Source organism: Mus caroli, unplaced genomic scaffold (genome assembly GCF_978045245.1).
Source record: "Mus caroli unplaced genomic scaffold, Mus_caroli_1 scaffold_8, whole genome shotgun sequence".
NCBI classification, from domain to species: domain Eukaryota; kingdom Metazoa; phylum Chordata; class Mammalia; order Rodentia; family Muridae; genus Mus; species Mus caroli.
This window is the reverse complement of record NW_028227263.1, coordinates 129,512,012-129,536,480: the sequence shown is the minus strand read 5'-3', so window position 1 is coordinate 129,536,480 and position 24,469 is coordinate 129,512,012. Positions and strand designations below refer to the sequence as shown.

Here is a 24,469-nt window from a genome sequence, read left to right as displayed (position 1 = left end):
TTATGATCACTTCTCATTTTCTGTAACCTGAGTAAATCACAAGGAAATAAATGACTCCACAAAGTTGCCCACAGATCATCACTGATGTTCTGTGATATGTGTATCCACACAGACACTATGCACACATACATCCCAGATAATAATAAAGAAAATATCATTAAAGGAAAAAAGAAATAGGAAACTGGACACAATCTATAAATACCCGGAAGACAGTCCTAATTAGGAATCATGTAGATACAATTGGCATGTGTGTATGTATGTAAACATTGTCCTGATTATTAATTGAAGATATAGAAGGATAATGTATATTGTGAGCAGCATCATTCCTTACTTAGTGGGATCCTGAGAAGTATAGATGGAGGAAAAATCCAAATGAAGGCCAAAAGGCCATGACCTATATATTTATTCTCTTCTTGATCATGACTGTGTAAACAAAGAAAGTACATTGAAATCACTGAGAGATCTGTTAAGCCATACATTTCAGAAAAAGAGAGGATAGGTGTCCGCCTGACTCGGGAGGGCTTTGCCTGAGCATCAGTGGGAGATATCTTGGCTCCGGAACTCGCTAAAAATAGTCTGCACAGGTGAGAGTGTGGACTACAGAAGCTAACAGTTTCTGGTATAGGCAGGAGCCACAGAGCTTCTGAGGCAGCCCCCTTTTCAGGCTCCAGACACCCAGGCACCTTCCCTGCCAGAGGATAGGTGTCCGCCCTGCCAGGGAGGGCTTTGCAGGAGCACCTGGGGGAGCCATCTTGGTTCCTGGATCCCTCTGAGACTAGTCTGTGCAGGTGAGAGTGTGGACTACAGAAGCTAACAGCTTCTGTGACAGGCTGAAGCAACACAGCTTCTGACACAGGTCCTGTTTTGGGCCTTCATCCTCGGCCAGGAGACAGGTCCAAACACCAGATATCTGTGCACCTTCCCTGTAAGAGGAGAGCTTGCCTGCAGACCATTGAAACTCAGACAAGAGCTAGTCTCCCAGGTCTGCTGATAGAGGCTAAAAATCATGAGGGGAATAATCTCTAACCCGAGACAACTATAACAACTAACTCCAGAGATTACCAGATGGCGAAAGGTAAACGTAAGAATCTTACTAACAGAAACCAAGATCACTCACCATCATTAGAACCCAGCACTCCCACCTTGCCCAGTCCAGAGCACCCAAACACATCTGAAAAGCTAGACCCAGATTTAAAAACAAATCTTATAAAATTTTTAAGCATTTTAAGTTTATTATAAAAAAAACTTCAACCAGAGAAATGGATACAGAAAACGTGGTACATTTTCAGAATGGAGTGCTATGCAGCTATTAAAGCAATGAGTTTATGAAGTTCTTAGATAAATGGATTGATATGGAGGTTGTCATACCAAGTGAGGTAACCCAATCTCAAAGGAACACACATGATATGCACTCACTGATAAGTGGATAATACCCATAAGTTTAGAATCCTTCTTAGAAGGGGAACAACATAACCATGGAAAGAGTTGTAGAGGCAAAGTTCAGAGCAGAGCCTGAAGGAATGACAATCTAGAGACTGCCTCACTTGCAGATCCATCCCATGAACAACCATCAAACCCAGACACTGTGGTAGATGCCAACAAGAGCTTGCTGTCAGGAGCCTGATATAGCTGTCTCCTGAGGGACTTTTCTAGTTCCTGGCAAATACAGAAGTGGATGCTCACAATCATCCATTGGATGGAGCCGAATGTCCCTAATGAAGGAACTAGAGAAAGTACCCAGGGAGCTTAAGGGGTTTGAAGCCCCATAAGAGGATCATCAATATGAACTAACCAGTACCCCAAGAACTCCTTGGAACTAAACACCCTATCAAAGAAAACACATGGTAGAACTTGAGGCTCTAGATATATATGTAACAGAGGATAGCCTAATTAGTCATCAATGGGAGGAGAGGCAGGCCCTTGTTCCTGTGAAGGGTCTATGCCCCAGTATAGGGGAATGCCAAGACCTGGAAAAGGAGTGAGTTGGTTGGGGAGTAGTGGAGGTTGAAGGGGATTGGGGAGCTACAGAGGGGAAACCATGAAAGGGAATAACATTTTGAAATGTAAATAAAGAAAATATCTAATAAAAAAAAAGAATTGACATACAAGAATAATTGAACCTTCACATGAAATATTACAATTTCAACATCACCTCAATTCACTATCCACCACCAAAACCAAAACTGTATTAGTAGACTTAGAACGAAAACAATAATTAGCTATGCATTCTCTTTCAACACTTTTGCAAATTACCTGCAACAAATTCTTTCTCATCACTTTATATTTATGCTTTCTTTTATTTTCCCAAGGCTTCATAAATATTCTTTCTTTTGAAAATATCATTCTGACTGGAGTAAGATAAGCTCACAAAGTAGTTTTTATTTGCATTTCCAGGATGGCTAATAATGTTGAATGGTTTAAAAATTGGAGATGAGGAATTTGTTTTTCTTGTTTTGGTTGCACTATTAGGTTCCATGATACAGATTTTGCTCCAGTTTTTTTTTCTTGATTTTGAATTTTTAAAAATCTTTTAGACTCTAGACAACCACAGACCGTGAACATGTAGATTGGAAAAGTTTTCATCCATTCTGTAGCCTGAATCTTCACATGAAAAATGATTTACATTGGTTTATAGAAGCCCTTTCTTTGAGCAAGGTCCTACTTGTCCATTATTTGCCTTGTTGTCTGAGTGGGATGAATCCTATTTAGCAAGTCCTTACCTGAAACGATATACGACTTTTTCCTTTAGCAGTTTCATAGATTTGAGTCTTCTGTTGAGGTTCTTGATCCACTTGATATTGGTGTGTGTCTGTCAGGCTGTGTCTGTCCTTCTGTGTCTGTCGGTCTGTCTATGTGTGTCACTGTTTATATGTTTGAGGGATGAGGGATTATATGCCCCAGTACAGGGGAATGCCAGGGCCAGGAAGCAGGAGTGGGTGGGGTGGGGAGCAGGGAGGGGGGAGGGTATAAGGGACTTTTAGAGTAAAGTAGGAAAGGGGATAGCATTTGAAATGTAAATGAAGAAAATATCTAATAAAAATAAAAATAAAAAAGAAGATATAGACTCAGTCTTCTACATACAGCAATCTAGTTACCAATTTACTGAAGAAATTGTCTTTCTTAAATGTATATTTTTTTAATTTTGCCAAACAAAAAGAACCATCAGTTGTGTTAACATATTGTCTTGTTTTTCTACTCCATTAATCTCTATGTCTGTTTTTGTAACAGTCGAATGCTCTCTTTAATATCTCTGTAGTATAACTGGAAATAAGGTACTGTTTTTTCAAGATCAATTTGATTATCAGAATGATTTTTTTATTTGCTTTCATATGAATTTATTACTGATTTTGTTTTTTATTTGGACATTTCATACATGTATAAATTACATTCTAATATTGATAGCATTCACCTTCTCTAATCTCCCTCTGTCTTTATTAACCTCTATTCCCTATAGTTCTCTTTTAAAACACTCATATCTCTTTATTCATGACTCATTAGTATAACCATGAATAGGATTTTCTGTGAAACTGTAGAGTTGAACTACCCATTGAAACCTATTAAGGATCTCAATTGGTATAAAACTGAAGACAGTGGCTTCCTATGACCCAGAATCCTTCAGTATCTGGCACTTCAGCAGGGATTAGTGATGTTCCATGAGTCTCCTCCCCAACCTATGATTAATTATTGATGAATGCCAGACTTGTACAGACCCATTGCAAGCAGCTTCAAATGATTTTACTTGCTGCATTTAGTCTGCCATGTTCACAAGCCAGTATTTTATAGCACTTCTCTCTTTATCTTCAGCTCCTACATTCATTCCACCATCTCTTCTGCAATAATATCTAAGCATGAGAAGTGGATGTGCAATATACCATGTAAGAATGAACATCTTACCATTCTGCACGAATTCAATTTTTTTTTAATTCTGTGGATAATGACATTGAAATTTTGATTGGGATTGTGTTGGATCAGTACATTGTTTTGGAGGGATGGCAATTTTTTGTAACATTAACTCTCCTAGTTTTAGAACAGGAGATTTTCTATTTTCTACCTCTTAGTGTCTGCTTCACCCTGTTGAAAATTTCACTGTAGAGGATATATCACCTCTTTCTTGTATTAATTTCTTTTCTACTGCTGTGATAAAACACAATGAACAGGGCACATTATAGAAGGAATGTTTTGTTTGGGGTTTATGGATCTAGAGAGACAAAGGTATATTATCATTACTATGGCTGGAAGTATGACACCATCCAAGTAGACAGAGTATTCAAGCAGCAATTTAGATCTCACAAGTGAATCCATAAGCAGGAGGGAGAGAGATCACTCAAAAAGGTGCCAGTTTTGAAACTTTAAATCTCACTCCAGTGACATATTTCCTCAAGCAAGTTCACAGTTCATACTACTCACAAAATATTCACCACTTCGGGATCACATATTCAAATGCCTGAAATTTATAGGGGACATCTCTTTCAAGCAAGCAAACGGTGATATATTTATTCTGGGATATTTTCTTATGTCTTCCTTTTTATTAGATATTTTCTTTACTTACATTTCAAAAGTCATCCCCTTTCCTGGTATCATCCCCCTCCCCAGAAATCCCCTTATACCATCCCCTCTCACCCTGCTTCTATAAAGGTGTTCTCCCACACACCGACTGCTGCCACCCCACAGTGACTTTGAACACTGGGGCATTGGGTCTTCACAGAACAAAGGGTTTCTCCTCCCATTAATGCCCAACAAGGACATCCTCTACTACATATGTGGCTGGAGCTATGAGTCCCTCCATGTGTACACTTTGGTTGATGGTTTAGGCCCTGGGAACTCTGGGGTCTGGTTGGTAGATATTGATGTTCTTCCTGTGGAAATTTAAATCCCTTTAGCTACTTCAGTCTTTGATCTAAATCCTCCATTGGGAACCCAGTGTTCTGTCCAAGCATCTGCCTCTGTATTTGTCAGGCATTGGCAGAGCCTCTCAGGATACAGATATATCAGGCTCAAGTCTAAGTGGATCAAAGAACTCCACATAAAACCAGAGACACTGAAATTTATAGAGGAAGTGGTGAAGAGCCTCGAAGATATGGGCACAGGGAAAAGATTTCTGAACAGAACACCAATGGTTTGTCAAGAATAGAGAAATAGGACCTCATAAAATGCACAGGACACTGTAAATAAGACAAAAAGCAACCAACAGAGCAGGAAAAGATCTTTACCAATCCTAAAGCTGAAAGGGGGGATAATATCCAATAAATATAAAGAATACAAGAAGTTGAACACCAGAAAACTAAGCAACCCTATTAAAAGATGGGAGCTAAATCAGTTTGGCAGTTCCTCAGAAAATTCGACTTAGCAATACCTGAAGATCCTGCAATACCACTCCTGAGCATATATCAAGAAGATGCTCCAACATGTAGTAAGGACACAGGCTCCACTATGTTCATAGCAGCATTATTTATAATAGCCAGAAGCTGAAGAGACCCTTAATGTCCCTCAACAGAGGAATGGATACAGAAAGTGTGGTACAGTCACAGAATGGAGTACTACGAAGCTATTAAAAACAATTGACTTCATGAAATTCCTAGACAAATGGATAGATCTGTAGGATATCATCTTGAGGTAAACCAATCACAAAAGAACACACATGATATGCACTCACTGAGAAGAGAATATTAGCTCAGAATTTCATAATCCTTTTCTGAAGGGGATCCAAATACCCATGGAAGGAGTTACAGACACAAAGTTAAGAGTAGAGCCTGAAGGAAAGACCATCCAGAGACTGTTCAACTCGGGGATCCATCACATTAACAACCACCAAACCCAGACACGAGGCAGATACCAACAAGAGCTGGCTGACAGGAGCCTGATATAGCTGTCTCCTGTGAGGCTCTGCTAGAGTCTGGCAAATACAGAAGTGGATGCTCACAGCCATCCATTGGATGGAGCACAAAGTCTGCAATGAAAGAGCTAGAGAATGTATCCAAGGAGCTGAAGGGGCCTGTAGCCTCATAGAAGCAACATCAATATGAACTAACCAGTACCCCCCAGAGCTCCTTGGAACGAAACCCCCAATCAACGAAAACACATGGTGGAACTTGTGGCTCTAGATGTATATATAGCACAGGATGGCCTATTCAGTCATCAATGGGAGGAGAGGACCTTGGTCCTGTGGAGGCTCTATGCCCCAGCATAGGGGAATTCCAGGACTAGGAATGAGAGTTGGTAGGATATTGTGCAGGCAGGGTGAGGGGATAGGGGATTTTCAGTGGGGAAACTAGGAAAGGGGATAACATTGGAAATTTAAATAAAGAAAACTTATCATAAAAAATTTAAAAAATAATACATCACAACTAGGTTTTCTTAATGAACATAAATAGAAAAATTCTTTTTGTTTGTTTTGTTTTTAGTAGAGTTTACAATCTTTGCTCTTACTGAGGTGCAAACCCACAATAAGAAAAAATTTTGGACATTGGAGGTCTTTGTAATAAGGCTGTACTTCAATATTCCTCACATAACCAAAGGTTATACCTCCATATTATCCAAGCTAAGAGTTGAAAATTCAGTTGTGCCAAGGAACGAATTGTAGGCATGATTTTTCAATACAGATTTCCTGCTATGGTCAAAGTTATTTGACTTGACTGATTGTCTTCATTCTCAGCCCACAAGGATCAGGTTACACTCATTTAAGAAATGGTGTGATATTAAGATGGTTTATCGATGAAATCAAACATGAACAGTTTCAATGTAGAATGGTTCTGCTTGGAGGGTGGCACAGATATTAGGTGTGGTTATGATTCTGTTTCCTTTGCTTTGATGATTTTAAAAAGCATACATCTCAGATTAAGAATAACTTATACAGTTCTTTTCTTAAAAATAGATACAATAAATATATGTATCCAAGCAAAGCATTTAGTCTCAATCTTTGCTGTTCTCTTATAAGCCATCTTTCAAATTAGTTGTCTATATTTCTTTTGGCCACATAAATAATTTTGAAATATGTAACCTGTTCTAAAAATCATATTATAGAAAAAACCAACAAATAAACAACCCTAGTAAGAGAGAGGTTGAGGTAGGAGAAGCCCAGGGAAAGATACGGAAGTGTACAAACACGAATAAAGTTTATATGGATTGCATAATTTTGGACCTATTTTTCCAAATACCAAACTAGAGAGACTACTGGATTGCATCTTACTAATTCCTAATTTTTTTATATTTTTGAATTTCAATAGATTAGGATATGTTAGTAATACTAATTTTCAAATTAAAAGATACCAGGGAAAAGTGATTGTTACTTCGTGTTGTTTTTGTTGTTAGAGGTGGAATTATGTTTGTGTAGGTTTGTTAAAAGATTACTTTCTTGCTTCTTTTAGGGTGTAGTTTCACTCCTTGTACTGGTGTTTTCTGTTATTATTTGTAGGGCTTGATTTGTGGAAAGATACTGTATAATTTTGATTTTGTCATGGAATATCTTGTTTTCTCTGTCTATGGCATTTGTGTTTTCTTATGGTCTGTATGACATCTGTCCAGGATTTTCTAGCTTTCATAGTCTTTGGTGAGAAGTGTGGTGTAATTCTGATAGGCCTGCTTTATATGTTTCTTGACCTTTTTTCATTAACGCTTTTAAAATTCCTTGTTTAGTACATTTGCTGTTTTGATTATTATGTGATGTAAGGGAGATATTTCTTTTCTGGTCCAGTCTATTTCGAGTTCTGTAGGTTTTTTGTATGTTCTTGTGCATCTCTTCCTTTACTTTAGGGAAGTATATATTTGCTGTATGTTATCATAAAAAATAGATGAGAGCTAATAATGAAATGATTAACCAAAGTGTTTCAGGCCAATGGAACTAGAAAAAGCAAATATTGCTGGTGTAATCTCACAAAATCATAGTTGACTTGAATCAATTCTGGTGAGAAATGATAAACATCATTTTGTATTGATTAAAGGAATAATGCATGGAAAGGACAGGGCAGTTGTAATCACAGGTACACCTAGTTCTACACAGAACATACTACTAGATATACAGTAACAAACAGTAGTCTTACTCTGAATGGTTAACACATCATCTTATTAAAAAATAAACAATATTAAGTGATGTCCCGGATAAAGCAGGCTTAACAAACATCTATAGAACACTAAATCTAAACAGTGTAGAATACACATTGTTCTCAGAAGCCTATGGAGCTATCACTCAAATATATATATAAAGAAATTATTGACCAATATAAATTAAAATAATTTCTTATATTCTACTTAGCAACAATAAAATGGTTACAAATAAATAAAGAGAGAATCTCCAGAATGCAAACTAACTCACGGAGATTTAACAACTCACAAGTGAATGATGAAGAAGTCAAGAACAAAAGGACTCATATAATCAAATGAAGATGGAAACAAAACAGCATTTAACCTATGGAATAAAATGAAAACAGCCCTAACAGGGACATTTAAAGCTCAAAGTTCCTTCATTAAGAAATCAAGGTGATTTCTAATACAATAGTTAATGTTCAACATGGAAATTTGGAAAAAGAACAAAGCAAACAGCGAACTTAGTAGCTGGAAAGATATCAGTGACCTCAGTGTAGAAATTAAAGAAGGGAACAGCAGGAACAAGAAACACAATATAGGGAGTTGATGAAACAGTTATATTCTTCAAAATATAACGAATATTGATCAAATCTTATCTAAACTCACCAAAAGAATAGCAAATGCCAAAATGCCAAAAGCAATACAGTAAAACACAAAAGAGGAGTCATTATCACAGCACAAATGAAATTAAGAAAAATTTTAGAGTTTACCTTAAAAATCATATACCACTAAGCTTGAAAACATAAAAGATATGGATGAATATATGTATATATATATATATATATATATATATATATATATATATATGTGTGTGTGTGTGTGTGTGTGTGTGTGTGTGTGTGTGTGTGTGTGTGTATGATAAATGTTACATTTGAAACAATTAATGAGGTACATATGTGAGGAGGCTCAGCAGTTCAAAGCATCCCCTGTTTTCTATAAGACAAGGATTCAGTTTCTAGTACACCTGGAAGTTCACAATGCCCTATTAAAATATAGACACTAGTTTTCCTCATAAGACTGCTTTCATTGTGTCCCATAAGGTTAGGTATGTTTTAGCTTCATTTTATTATTCTCTAAAAGGCCTTTAATTTCATTCTTTATTTCTTCCTTAACCATGTTATCATTGAATACAGTGTTGTTCAGCTTCAACGTTTATGTGGGTTTTCTATTATTTATGTTGTTATTGAAGTTCAAACTTAGTCTATGGTGATAGGATGTATGGGATTACTTCAATTTTTTTTTATCTGCTGATCAGCCATCTTTATAATAGCCAGAAGCTGGAAAGAACCCAGATATCCCTCAGCAGAAGAATAGATACAGAAAATGTGGTAAATTTACAGAATGGAGTACTATGCAGCTATTAAAGACAATGAAGTTGATCTTGTATCCCAGGTCCCTCAGAGACCAGTCTGCATAGGAGAGCCTGCAGACTGCAAAAGCAACATAGCTTCTGGGACAGGCCCCTTTTCGGGCCTTCATATTCAGCCAGGAAGCAGATCTGAGCTCCAGACATCAGTGCTCCTTCCATGTCAGAGGAGAGTACTCTGACCACTGAGACTCAGGAGAGAGCTGGCCTCCCGGGAGTGCTAACAGAAGCAAACAGAATCACAGGAGGAACAAGCTACAATCAAAAACAGCTATAACAACTAACACCAGAAATTACCAGACGGCTAAAGGCAAACATAAGATTCTTACTAATAGACGGCAAGACTGCTCACCATCCTCAGAACCTAGCATCCACACCTCCGCAAGTCCTGGATAACACAAAATATCTGAAAAGCAAGATTCAGGTTTAAAATCGTATCTCATGATGCTGGTAGATGATTTTAAGAAGGAAATTAATATCTCACTTAAAGAAATATAGGAGAACATGGCTAAAGAGGCAGAATGCCTTGAAGAGGAAACACAAAAATCCCTTAAGAATTACACAAAAACACTGCTAAATGAGTAGAAGCCTTTAAAGAAGAAACACAAAAATCCCTTCCAGAATTTCAGGAAAACACAACCAAACAGGTGATGGAACTAAACAAACCCATCAAAGATCAAAAGAAGGGAAGTAAAAACAATAAAGAAAACCCAAAGGGAGACAACTCTGGAGATAGAAACCCTAGGAAAGAAACCGGGAGTCATAGATGTGAGCATCAGCAACAGAATACAAGAGATGGAAGAGAGAATCTCAGATGCAGAAGACTCCATAGAGAACGTGGACACAACAATCAAAGAAAATGCAAAATGCAAAAAGATCCTAACCCAAAACATCCAGGAAATCCAGGACACAATGATAAGACCAAACCTATGGATAATAGAAGTAGATGAGAATGAAGATTTTCAACTTAAAGGGCCAGCAAATATCTTCAACAAAATTATAGAAGAAAACGTCCTTAACCTAAAGAAAGAGATGACCATTAACACACTAGAAACCTACAGAACACTGAATAGACTAGACAATAAAAGGAATTCTTCCCAACACATAATAATCAGAATATCAAATGCACTAACAAAGATAGAATATTAAAAGCAGTAAGGGGAAAAGTTCAAGTAACATATAAAGGCAGACCTATTAGAATCACACCAGACTTCTCAGCAGAGACTAATAAAGCCAGAAGATCCTGGAAAGATATTATACAGACCGTAACAGAACACAAATGCCAGCCCAGGCTACTATACCCAACAAAACTCTCAATAACATAGATGGAGAAACCAAAGTATTCCATGACAAAACCAAACTCACACAATATTTTTCCATGAATCCAGGCCTTCAAAGGACCCAACATTTTGCAGCTTAGAGAAAACCCACCTCAGGGAAAAAGGCAGATACTATGTCAGAGGGAGAGGCTGGGAAAATTTTTCCCAGCAAATGGTCCGAAGAAACAAGTTGGAGTAGCTATTCTAATATCGAATAAAATCGACTTCCAAACCAAAGTTATCAAAAAAGACAAGGAGGGGCACTTCATACACATCAAAGTTAAATTCTACCAAGATTAACTCTCAATCCTGAATATCTATGCTACAAATGCAAGGGCAGACATTCATTAAAGAAACTTTAGTAAAGCTCAAAGGACACATTGCATCTCACACACTAACTGTGGGAGACTTCACACCACTCTCATCAATGGATAGATCCTGGAAACAGAAACAAATCAGAGACACATGGAAACTAACAGAAATTCTGAAAAAAAATATATATAACATTTTATCATAAAACAAAAAGATATACCCTCTTCTCAGCACCTCATGGTACCTCCTCCAAAATTGACCATATAATCAGGGACAAAACAGGGCTCAACAGATACAAAAATATTGAAATTATCCCATGCACCCTATCACATAAAAATGGACTAAGGCTAATCTTCAAAAACAGCATAAATAATGGAAATCCAATACTCATGTGGAAACTGAACAACACTCTACTCATTGATACCTTGGTCAAGGATGAAATCAAGAAAGAAAGACTTTTTAGAGTTTAATGAAATTGAAGCCACAACTTTTCCATCCTTATGGGACACAATGAAGGCAGTCCTAAGAGAAAAATTCATAGGCCTGAGTGACTCCAAAAAGAAACTATAGAGAGCATACAGTTGCAGCATGGCAGCACACCTAGGAGCTCTAGAAGGAAAGGAAGGAAATTCACCCAAGAGGAGTAGATATCAGGAAATAATCAAATTATGGCTGAAATCAACCAAGTGGAAACAAAAGGAAGTATTCAAAGAATCAACGAAACCAGGAACAGGTACTTTGAGAAAATCAACAAAATAGATAAACTCTTAGCCAGACTCACTAGAGGGCACAGGGACAGTATCCTGATTAAGAAAATCAGAAATAAAAACGGAGACATAACAACAGAACCTGAGAAAATCTAAAACATCATCAGATCCTACTACAAAAGGCTATACTCAACAAAACTGTAAAACCTGGATGAAATGGACAATTTCCTAGATATATACCAGGTACCAAAGTTAAATCAGGTTCAGATTAATGACCTAAAAAGTCACATTTCCCCTAAAGAAATAGAAGCAGTCATCAATAGTCTCCCAACCAAAAAAAAAAGCCCAGGAACAGATGGGTTTAATGCAGAGTTCTATCAGACCTTCAAAGAAGACTTAATTTTAGTGCTTCTCAAACTATTCAACAAAATAGACACAGAAGGTAGTCTATCCAATTCACTATACGAAGCCACAATTGCTCTGATACCTAAACCACATAAAGACCCAACAAAGAAAAAGGACTTCAGACCAATTTCCCTTATGAATATCAATGCAAAAATACTCAATAAAATCCTCCCAAACCGAATCCAAGAACATATCAAAACGATCATCCATCATGATCATGGAGGCTTCATCCCAGGGATACAGGGATGGTTCAATATTCAGAAATCCGTCAATGTGATCCACTATATAAACAAACTCAAAGACAAAAACCACATGATCATTTTGTTTAATGCTGAGAAAGTATTTGAAAAATCCAACACCCATTCATGATAAAAGTCATGGAAAGATCAGGAATTCAAGGCCCATAACTAAACATAATAAAAGAAATATACAGCAAAGCAGTAGCCAACATCAAACAAAATGGAAAGAAGCTGGAAGCAATCCCACTAAAATTAGGGACTAGACAAGGCTGTCCACTCTATCCCTACCTGTTCAATATAGTACTTGAAGTACTAGCCAGAGCAATTTACAACAAAAGGAGATAAGGGGGATACAAATTGGAAAAGAAGAAGTCAAAATACCATTATTTACAGATGATATGGTAGTATATATAAGTGGCCCTAAAAGTTTCACCAGAGAATTCCTAAACCTGATAAACAGCTTCAGTGCAGTAGCTGTATATAAAATTAACTCTCTACACAAAGGGTAAACAGGATGAGAAAGAAATTAGGGAGAAAACACCCTTCAAAATAGTAACAAATAATATAAAATATATTGGTGTGACCCTAACTAAAGAAGTGAAAGATCTATATGATAAGAACTTCAAGTCTCTGAAGAAATAAATTGAAGAAGATCTCAGAAGATGGAAAGATCTCCCATGCTCATGGATTGGCAGTATTGATATAGTAAAAATGGCTATTATGCTGAAAGCAATCTACAGATTCAATGCAATCCGCATCAAAATTCCAACTCAATTCTTCACTGAGTTAGAAAGGGCAATTTGCAAATTCATCTAGAATAGTAAAAAACCTAGGATAGCAAAAACTATTCTCAACAATAAAAGAAACTCTGGTGGAATCAGCATGCCTGACTTCAAGCTGTACTACAGATCAATAGTGATAAAAAAGTACATGGTACTGGTACAGCAACAGACAGGTAGATCAATGGAATAGAATTGAAGACCCAGAAATAAACCCACACACCTATGGACACTTGATCTCTGACAAGGGAGCTAAAACCATCCAGTGGAAAAAAGACAGCATTTTCAACAAATGGTGCTGGCACAACGGGCAGTTTTCATGTAGAAGAATGCGAACTGATACATTCTTATCTACTTGTATAAAACTCCAGTCTAAGCGGATCAAAGAACTCCACATAAAACCAGAGACACTGAAATTTATAGAGGAGAAAGTGGGGAAAGCCTTGAAGATATGGGCACAAGTGAAAAATTCCTGAACAGAACAGCAATGGCCTGTGCATTAAGTTCAAAAATTAACTAATGGGACCTCATAAAATTGCAAAGCTTCTGTAAGGCAAAAGACATTGTCAATAAGACAAAAAAGCCACCAACAGATTGGGAAAGTTTTTTTTTACCAATCCTAAATCTGATAGAGGACTAATATCCAATTTGTACAAAGAGATTGAAAAGCTGGACTCCAAAAAATCAAACAACCCCATTAAAAATGGGGTACAGCGCTAAAATTAAGAATTCTCAACTGAGTAATACCAAAAGGTTGAGAAATAATTGAAAAAATGTTCAACATTCTTAATCCTAAGTCAAATGCGAATTAAAACAACCCTGAGATTACACCTTACACCAGTCAGAATGGCTAAGATCAAAAATCCATGTGGCAGTAGATGCTTTCCAGGATGTGGAGAAAGAGGATTACTCCTCCATCACTTGGTGGGATTGCAAGCTTTTACACCATTCTGGATATCAGTCTGATGATGCCTATGAAAAATTGGACATAATATTTCCAGAAGATCCAGCAATACCTCTCTTAGGCATATACCAAGATGTTCCAAGTGGTAATAAGGAGACATGCTCTACTATGTTCATCGCAGCCTTACTTATATTAGCCAGAAGCTGGAAAGAACCCATTTGTCCCTCAACAGAGGAATGGATACAGAAAATGTGGTACATTTACACATGGAGTACACTTCAGCAATTAAAAACAATGAATTTATGAAATACTTAGGCAAATGGATGTAAATGGACAATATCATCCTTAGTGAGGTAACCCAATCAAAAAAGAACTCACTTGATTTGCACTCACTAATCAGTGGATTTTAGCCCAGAATCTCAGAATACTGAAGATACAATTTTCAAAACACAAGAAAACCAAGAAGAAGGAAGACCAAAGCGTGGATACTTCATTCATCCTTAGAATAGGGAACAAAACACCCATGGAAGGAGTTACAGAGACAAAGTTTGGAGGTGAGACCAAAGGATGGACTGTACAGAGACTGCCCCATGCAGGGATCCATTCCATAATCAACCACCAAACATAGACACTTTTGCATATCCCAGCAAGATTTTGCTGAAAGGACCCTGATCTAGCTGTCTCTTGTGATGTCAGTGCCTGGCAAATACAGAAGTGGATGCTCACATTCATATATTGGATGGAACACAGAGCTCCCAATGGAGGAGACAGAGAAAGTACCCAAGTAGCTGAAGGAGTCTGCAACCCTATAGGTGGAACAACAATATGAACTAACCAGTACCCACAGAGCTCAAGTCTCTAGGTGCATATGTAGCAGAAGATTGTCTAGTTAGCCATCATTGGGAAGGGAGGCCCCTTGGTCTTATAAAGTTTATATGTCCCAGTACAGGGGAACGTCAGGGCCAAGAAGTGGGAGTGACTGGGTAGGTGAGCAGTGCAGGGGGGAGGGTATAGGGGACTTTCAGGATAGTATTTGGAATGTAATTGAAGAAAATATATAATAAATATTGAAAAAATACAATACATTTATGAAATTCCTAGACAAATGGATGGATCTGGAGGATATCATCTTGAGTGAGTTAACCCAATCACAAAAGAACACACATGATATGAACTCACTGATAAGTGGACATTAGCCCAGAGTCTCATAATTCTTTTTAGAATGAGGAACAAAATACCCATTTAAGGAGTTACATAGACAAATTTCGGAGTGGAGGCTGAAGGAATGACCATCCAGAGACTGCCCCACTTGGGGATCCATTCCATAAACCACCACCAAAACCAGACACTATGGAAGATGCCAACAAGAGCTTGCGGAGAGGAGCCTGATATAGCTGTCTCCTGAGGGGTCTTCCAGTTCCTGGCAAAATCAGAAGTGGATGCTCACAGTCATCCATCCATTGGACTGAGCACAAGTTCCACAATGAAGGAGATAGAGAAAGTCCTCAGGGGGCTGTAAGGGTCTGAAGCCCCATAGGAGGAACATTAATATGCACTAACCAATACCCCCAGCATTCCTCCAAACTATACCAACAATCAAAGAAAACAGATGGTGGAATTTGTGGCTTTACCTGTATATGTAGCAGAGGATGGCCTAGTTGATCATCAATGGGAGGAGAGGCCCTTGGTCCTGTGAAGGCTCTATGCCCCAGTATAGAGAAATGCCAGGACCTGGAATGGGATTCTGTGGGTTGGGGTACAGGGAGATCATGGTGGGTATATGTGATTTTCAGAGGGGAAATTAGAAAAGGGGATGACATTTGAAATGTACATAAAGAAAATATATCATAAGAGATGTAAAAAATAAGAAAGGGGTAGTTGGAAAAAGAATTAAAATCAGCTAGAATGGAGAAAAGGCAAGAATGGTAAGTGGGCTGTCACTGAGATCAAAATCCCTGTATACATGTATGGAAACATCAAAAATAAAACACTTTATTATATGTGATTAATATATTTCAATAAGAATATAAATCAAAACAGTGTATCAAGAATCCACCACCCCACCTCTGAAAATATTTTAGAGACAAATAGGAGATTAGGATTTACAATATATAGAAAGATGTCTTTTAAGAAAATGCTGGATGATCACGCTAATTTATAAGATGTATAAGAAGCCATTACAAAAAGACTAAGAAAATAGACAAATGAGAAGCATAGTAGGAAATAAGCAGCATTTCTCATTTTTCTGTTCTGTGATAAACCACCATGATAAAAGGCAATTTAAGGAAAAGAGAGCTTGTTTGTGTCAGGTAGAACGATAGGAAGTGAAATCTGGGATTTCATTTTCTCAACTGCATGCAGGAATCAAATGGAGTGTACTGGAATTTGTTTGAGTGTTTACTGTCTCAAAGCCCGCCTTGAATGGAATACTTTCTCCAACCAGGCTGTGCCTCATAAACATTCTGAAAAGGTGCCACCAATTGGGAACCAAGTGTTGAAATTTGGGGGCCTATGTGGGCCACTTCTTAATCAAATGATGACCGATGTCAATATCAAGATTAGGTCTGTAAAGACTAGATACTCCAAATGATGCTTAAATATTATGACATGGGGCAATCTGTGACTGTATCCTGCACTGTAGTGGCATGTGAGAACAGAAAGACTTCACAATCAGTGTTCAAATGATGATGACTCCTGGGCCCATAGACTTGTTGAATGTATAGAGATAAAATGGAACCTACAGAATATTAAAGGTCTAGAGATGCAGGCAAGTTAGGTATCATACATGAAATTGTGGGTTTGAGCCCCAGCACCAATTAAATAGAATATACAGTAGGTGTTTTTAGTCTTAGATCTTGAGAGGTAGCAGAAGAAGGAACCACACTTCAATATAGAAAATTCAAGGCCAACCTAAGCTATCTCTCACTTTGTCTTTAAAAAAAAAATTCTCTGAGCCCTGGAACTGGGGAGATTCCAGAGTCTCTATGGTGGTGACTCTATCTGAAACTCTTAACAGTAAGTGACATGGAGCCTGAAATGCCACCTCCTGTAGGCAGGTAGGATTCCCAGTGGAGGGATAAGAATAGCAACACATTCAGAAAACCTTTGACCCCAAATGTGTTCTAAACAGAAGATGTCCAGAAACAAAGATGGAGCAGAGATGGAAAAAATGGGCAATTATTGACTAGCCAAAATTTAGACACACACCATGGGCAAGAAACAATCCATGACACTATTACTCTGAGATGCATGCCTACAAGAGCCCAGAATAAGTGAGGTTCCACCCAGCAGCTGAGTAAAAGAGATTGTATACATCCACAGCCAAACATTAGTTAGAGCTGTGGAAGTCTTTTGGAAAAGTTGGGGAAAGGATTGAGGGACCCAAAGGTGTTAAGAACCCCAGATTAAGACCTGAAGAGTCAACCAACCTGGACATTTTAACACTCTCAGAAACCGAACCACCAAACAAAAAGCGATCAAGAGCTAGACCTTGGGGCCCTGCACATATGTAGCAGATTTGCAACTTGGTCTTCGAGCAGGTCTCCCAACAACTGGAGCTGGGGCTCTCCATGAACATGTTTCCTGTCTGTGGATCCTATTCCTCTATCTGGGCTGCCTTGTCTTGTCTCAGTGGGAGAAGACACACTAAGTCCTGGGGAGAATTGATGTGTCATGGTAGGGAGGTACGCTAGGGACACCTATCCCTTCTCAGAAGACAAGAGGATGGGGATAGGAGCTGCAAGTAGAGATCATTAAGAGGAGAGGGGTGCTGAATATTGTGATATTAATTAATTAATTAATTAATAGTATATGTAATATGAATAAATAAATCATTAATTAATAAGTTAATTAATGAAATAAATGTCTCTGAGTTTCTCCCACCTCCTATATTTTACAGATTACTCACCATTTCCTTTGAGGAACCATTCAAAATAAGTTCCGAGTGACCCTGGATTCTTCACAAGGTTTGTGTTACCATAGAAAAAGTAACCAGACACAAGAATATCTCTTGGATTTCTGATGAGATAGATTGCCTTGAATGGATAAAGATGTAAATGAAGGTCAACAGTTATTCCTCACATTTTAACTCTCTTAAGTTCCATGAAATTTTCTAATATCTAATGGTTTTAAAAACATTTGTTATTTTCATGTGGGCAAAACATATACACAAGTGAAAAAATCTATAGTCATAATTCCCCTTTTCTAATTTTATATGATTTGTAAAAATGGAACAACAAAATGACTAGTTCATTAACAGTGTAAAAAAAACCGGGCTGATTAGACAGTTCTAGATTACAATAACAATTGGTTATCTAATACCAAATGGCAAGCCTGTAAAATATACATACAAGTAATGCTGTAGTGATTGAGAAAGATGTTCTGAAGGATTTAGGGATATACAGATTCATTTAGGAATATATTGATTATTTATTTAAATATGAATATATACTGTATACTTTAGAAACATGTAAATATATGTCTATATAGGAATACATAAACATAGAAATATATTTAGGAATATATATGTATATGTATATGTATATGATTTTGTATAGGTATAGGTATAGGTATAGGTATAGGTATAGGTATAGGTATAGGTATATGTATGGTTATGTGTATGTGTATGTGTATATGTATATTTATGTAACACGAATTAATGAAAAAATAAACCATAAATTTGAAAGAGAGAAAAAAGTGATATATTAATGTTTTTGGAGGGAGAAAATGGTAGGGGAAAATGATGTATATAATTCTAATTTATTATAAAAATTTCAAAACATAAATGAAAAGAAAAAAATTAAAAGTAATCATTATTTTTTAAAAAATATTTATATTATATATAGGAGTACACTGTCGCTGTATTCAAACATACCAAAAGGCATTGGATCCCATTACATATGGTCATGAGTCACCATGTTGTTGCTGAGAATTGATGTCAGTACCTCTGGAAAAGCAGTTACTGCTCTTAATCCTGGAGCCACAACTCCAGCCCCCAAAGTAATAATTTTTAATAAAAGGCACTTCATATTTTGTACCAATACTTCTAGATCTCATCTTTTTAACTTCAAAAATATTGATTTATTCATGTCTGAGTGCACACATTCATTTTTGTACATTATTTGTGGACAGAAATCCAAAACCACCTAAAAGGTGGTTGGATGCCCTGTTACTAGAGTTGCAGACAGTTGTGAGACACCATGTGTGTGTTGGGAACTGAACCGAGGTCCTTTGCAAGAGAAGCCAGAACTCTTAACAGCTGAGCCATCTCTCTAAGTCCTCTTAGAAATTTTAAATATTTTTTTGGATATTTTTATATACATTTCAAATCTTATCACTTTTTTCAGCTTCCCACCTCTTCCCTGGAAACCCCCATTCCAATCTCCTTCCCCCTGCTTCAATGAAAGTGTTTTCTGACCAAACCATCCACTCCTACTTCCAAAGGATATCAAAAATTATTCTCAACAATAAAAGAACTACTGAGTGAATCACCATACCCGATCTCTTGCTGTATTATAGAGCAATACTGATAAAAAAATTGTATGCTATTGGTACAATGAAATGCAGGTAGCTTAATGAAATAGAGTTGAGAATCCAAAATTGAACCCACACTCCTATGTTCAGTTGATATTTTGCATTTTCAACAAATGATGCCTGTTTAATTGGCTGTCCACATGTAGAACACTGGAAATCAACCCATTCTTATCTCCTTTTACACAGCTCAACTCCAAGTGTATCAAGAACTTCCACATAAAATCAGACACACTGAAACTTTTAGAAGATAAAGAGAGGAAGAACCTTAAATATATGGACACAAAAGAAAAATTCCTGAACAGAACAGAAATGGTTTATGCTCTAAGATCAAGAATTGACAAATGTGACCTAATAAAATTGCAAAGTTTCTGTAAGTCAATGAACCCTGTCATTAGGACAAATGGAAAAGAGGAACACTCCTCCATTGCAGGTGGGATTGCAAGCTGGTATAACCACTCTGAAAATCACTCTGGTAGTTTCTAAGGAAATTGTACAAAGTATTATCTGAGGACCCTCTCCCAAGCTTATACCCAAAAGATGCTACAACATATAACAAGGACATGTGCTCCTCTATGTTCATAGCAGCCATATTTATAAGAGACAGAAATTGGAAATAAATCAGATGTCCTTCAACAGAGGAAAGGATACAGAAAATGTGGTACATTTACAAGATAGCATACTACTCATCAACAAAAACCTTTGAAATGCAATGACCTTTGAAATTCATAGGAAAATTAATAGAAATAGAAAATATCATCTTGAGTGATGTAACCCAATCACAAAAGTATCTAAATAATATGCATTACCTGATAAGTGGATATTTGCCTAGTAGCTCAGAATAACCAAAATATAATTCACAGACCACATGAAGCTCTAGAAGAAGGACGACCAAAGTGTTGATACTTCCATGCTTCTTAGAAGGGGGGACAAAAAACTCATGGGAGGAAACATGGAGACAAAGTGTGGAGCAGAGACTGAAGGAAAGACAATACAGATACTGCTCCATCTGAGGATCCATCCCATATTCAGTAAACAAACCAAGACATTATTGTCAATGCCGAGAAGTGCATGCTGTCAGGAGCTGTCTTCTGAGAGGCTCTGCCAGAAATATAGAATTTATCTCTTTAAGCTTCAGTTTCCCCTGTCAAAATTTTCCAAATCCAGATAAGACACACACATATATAAGAGTCGCCACAAATTCATTGTGCAGTTTTAATGAGAGATTATTCTAAGTTTGTCTTTGTAGTTGCAGCATAAACTATTTATAGCTTTAATGGATGGAGGGATTTACAGAAAACTTTCTTACTAACTAGTACCTGTGATAGGTCAGTATGTGGATATCTCTGATTCCTTCTACTGATCCTCTTTCCATTTCATGGGAGATTCCTGTGGCTACTGATATTAATAGACAGCTAGACACATGATGACACTTTATATATAACTGATCTTTGAACATTGATGGCTGGTCATTTTGTTTCCCCTATAAGCAATTGTGTCTTAGGTGTTTCACCCACAGGGCTTAGAGTATGTGTTATAAGTAAGATTGGCTCTTTGATGACAATGATATAGTAATTATATCTGTACATTAGAGTTTGAACTCTGTTTGGCCTATATATAGTTCATGAATATTTCAGTGTGATATTTCACTTTATTTCTTAAAGCTGCCCAGGATCACTGTGTGCTGGTCCACATCCTTGTACTCTATCTAATATAGTCTGAGGTGGGGAAACATCAGCATCACCTAGTGCATGAGAATCCCATCTTCACATTTCAGAAAGACCTTCAGGACTTGTCAGGTAAAATAAGTTCAGAGTGTTTAGTCAAAGAAAATTTCAACCACTGGACACTGACCTTGGCCTTGGAACTGAAGAAAGACTTGGGGAAGAGATGGATGGGAAGATGGGAGGTTATGAGTCGTGGTCCTTCCTTATTGATTAATGCAGGGTATCCTGTATCAGTCTCTAGCCAGGGTGAGCGGTCCCAAATGGGCACACTTTGGATCCACTTTGGATCTCCCTTGGTCTGAATCAAGCAGACAATCTCAATCAGCCAGTTTGTTCCTGAATGAAAAGGAAAAGTGACTGTCACTCATGTCAACATTACTTGTGAAAAAGCTTCAAGTAGAATATATGCCCATACAATTTACAGTGCTGCCCAATTTCAAGCACACAGACTTGTGTTCACAATGTCCATGTGACATAAGTGCAAAGTATATTCACTCATCATATTCTAGACTTAATTTTGCAAAACAGAGTCCCTATACTCAATAAACAGCAACCTGGCAATGGAATATCTCCTCCAGCTCTGGGCCAACATCATTCTACATTCTGGTGGTATGAATTTGTATCTCAAATATTTCAAAATGTTCTAATCATAGCACATGCCCGCTGAGACTACCTCCTTTATTTTAATTCACTGTTATTGAGACACTCCCAGGCTGCAATATATGACTGAGTACTTCTTCTTTTTAAAGTGAATCAATTCCCTTGTGCATATTTATCACACACCCTTGATTTGTGTTTATGTGCTCATTTGTCAGTGGATGTTACTCTAGCTTCCTTCTCTGAGATATTGTCTGGTACTTTTTTCCTGTATTCCCACTGCCTTTGGAATTTCTGTGTCATTTTTCTTTCAATGTCAGAAACCTAATACTTACTCTATGTTCAGTGCTTCTTCCAAACAGCAATCATCCATACCCCTGAACTACCATGATGTTGCTTTATGCTTTCTTGAGTTTTCGGATTCTTTCTACGTCCTGCACAAGGTCCATAGTAAATTTACTTAAAACTGTCCTCTTCTCCAAATATCCTCACATACATGCCTTTATCTCTTAATGTTATTTCTTGTATTTAATCTCACCGCTCTCACTCTTATATCTATACCCCAGAGAAAGGGACCAATGGCATATTCTGCCTCAGGGAGCACGCACTATCATTGTTCTGGTGCCATAGCTGATCTCCTCTGCCCACATAGGTCAGACAGAGTGGAACACACACAAATCTCCATGCCCACAAGTCATTTTACACATTAATATATAGAACACTCTACTCATCATACAAAATGAATTAGGATCAAAGTACTAACCTCCCTTATACATTTCAGAATTAGTCTTACTGATGATCCTTACCTGACTTGGGGTAAGTCAATATCAACAAGTCTTCTTCTTTCACCACAAACTTATTACGGATATCTTCCAAAATTTCTCTTTGATATACTAGGGCAGGAAAAGGTATCCCTTCAAACCAATTATAGTCTGACATCATGAATAGCTCCTTGTAGGTGCTGTTAGGATTACAGCCCAGCACACCTATTCAGCTTATAGCAAATGCTGAGAGGTAAGATTTATAGTGCAGGTAAGAAATCATTAACATTCTCTTGTTTGCTGTGAAATATTTACTTATAGGAAGAAATAAATATTGTAACCTACAGTCAAAGGTTACTATATTGAGCAATTTTAAAGTTGTACAAATAACATTCTGCAATTTGTGAGACCAAGTTCATGACCTCAAATCAGAGACTCAGTAAGATGCAATAGGACATAGAAATGCAAGTTAATTTAAAATGCCTAGTAATACAATTTAGCTTTCAGAATGATTTTGAATGTACAGAAAAATGACAAGAGATCATACAAAACCTTTCTACGGAATTTCTTTCTTTTTTTTTTTTAAATAGTGGTTGCTTTTGAGAAACTCATAGTACATTAACTGCCCTTCTTCTTCCCCTCAAAGCCTTCCCTCCTTTTCCCATAATTTTGATCTCTTCTTTAACATTTGCTGCTATTTATATAAACACACATGTATAGTCAACCTACATAGTCCATGCATTTGAGCTTGTATGTGATGCATCTTGAGGTGTGCAGTTAAGATTAGAAAAATCAATGTGAGATTTCATCTTCAGACACAGCCTATTCTCCATATCTTAGCAACAACTGATATGAGGTATTTCTTATATAGTAAAATCATATAGAATTTCCCCTGGCCTCTTTAGTATACCTACTAATGCCATTATGCTGGTTTGTTTGGGTAACTATACTGTTAAAAGTTCATGTGTCTATTTTCCTGTTGTGTCTAAGAGAGACATATTGTATCAACAGGAACCTTGGCCTTTGGGGGAACTCTGTATTCTCTTCTGTGACCTTTTCTGTGAGCCTCTCAGGTTGTAGGGATTTATTTCAGATATATCAGTTGGGGTTGTGTACCTTTATGTTATTATCTACATTTTGGTCCATTGTGGATCCTTGCCAGAGTCACCACATGTTGCAAAAAGAAGTATCTTTGACAATGGGTGAGAACTGCATTAACCTGTGGGTATAAGGTCAAGTACTTAGAAAACAGCTGGAAATTACACTGGTTTAGGGAACTGTTGGTAATGAGACTCATGGGGTTTTGCTTTTTCCATTCCCACCTGGTTTTATGTTTGTAATACCAGACATGGCTCCCCTCTATTTGAGTAGGCTTAAGGTCTAATTATATAGCCTTTGATCAGCCCAAAATAAAAGTGCCACTTTTTGGCTTCTTTGGATGCCTTGCCAGTCAAGTCATTCTTCTGGCTCACAGGCTTCATGCCTGCATAGTTTGAGTGATTGTTCCTCTCCCTGGCATAGTGAGCAAGGTCTTACTTTATGAAACCACTTTATTGGCAAGAGATTTCCGGACTATTTTAGATCAGTTCCTCCAAATTGTGTGTCTGAAGTGCATCTCCAAGATCTGGGAGGCAACCAAGGGCATCAAGAACTTATGTTTTTTGGGGGGGAATTCTCAGATTCTACTAACTACTTTAGATAATATTTCTCATGCATGATATTGGGGTTTTGATATATAGTCCATA

General features: G+C 37.3%; 1 protein-coding gene across 2 annotated transcripts in view; it reads right to left on the bottom strand.

Moving 5' to 3' along the window:
- The window catches only part of LOC147003510 (sulfotransferase 2A1), a 34,484-nt gene extending 11,504 nt beyond the window's left edge, over window positions 1–22,980 (bottom strand). The window contains exons 1-4 of one of the 2 annotated variants that reach the window (XM_085842173.1): window positions 22,770–22,980; window positions 21,494–21,702; window positions 18,018–18,144; window positions 8,910–15,854 (exon numbers count right to left, since the gene is read on the bottom strand). In XM_085842173.1, the coding sequence (XP_085698299.1) occupies window positions 15,616–15,854; window positions 18,018–18,144; window positions 21,494–21,702; window positions 22,770–22,905 (711 nt within the window). In that variant the 5' untranslated portion in view covers window positions 22,906–22,980 and the 3' untranslated portion in view covers window positions 8,910–15,615. Of the gene's footprint in view, window positions 1–8,909; window positions 15,855–18,017; window positions 18,145–21,493; window positions 21,703–22,769 lie in introns of those variants that run through there. The other variant, XM_085842174.1, reaches the window with a different exon arrangement.
- Between the last annotated feature and the right edge of the window lie 1,489 nt (window positions 22,981–24,469).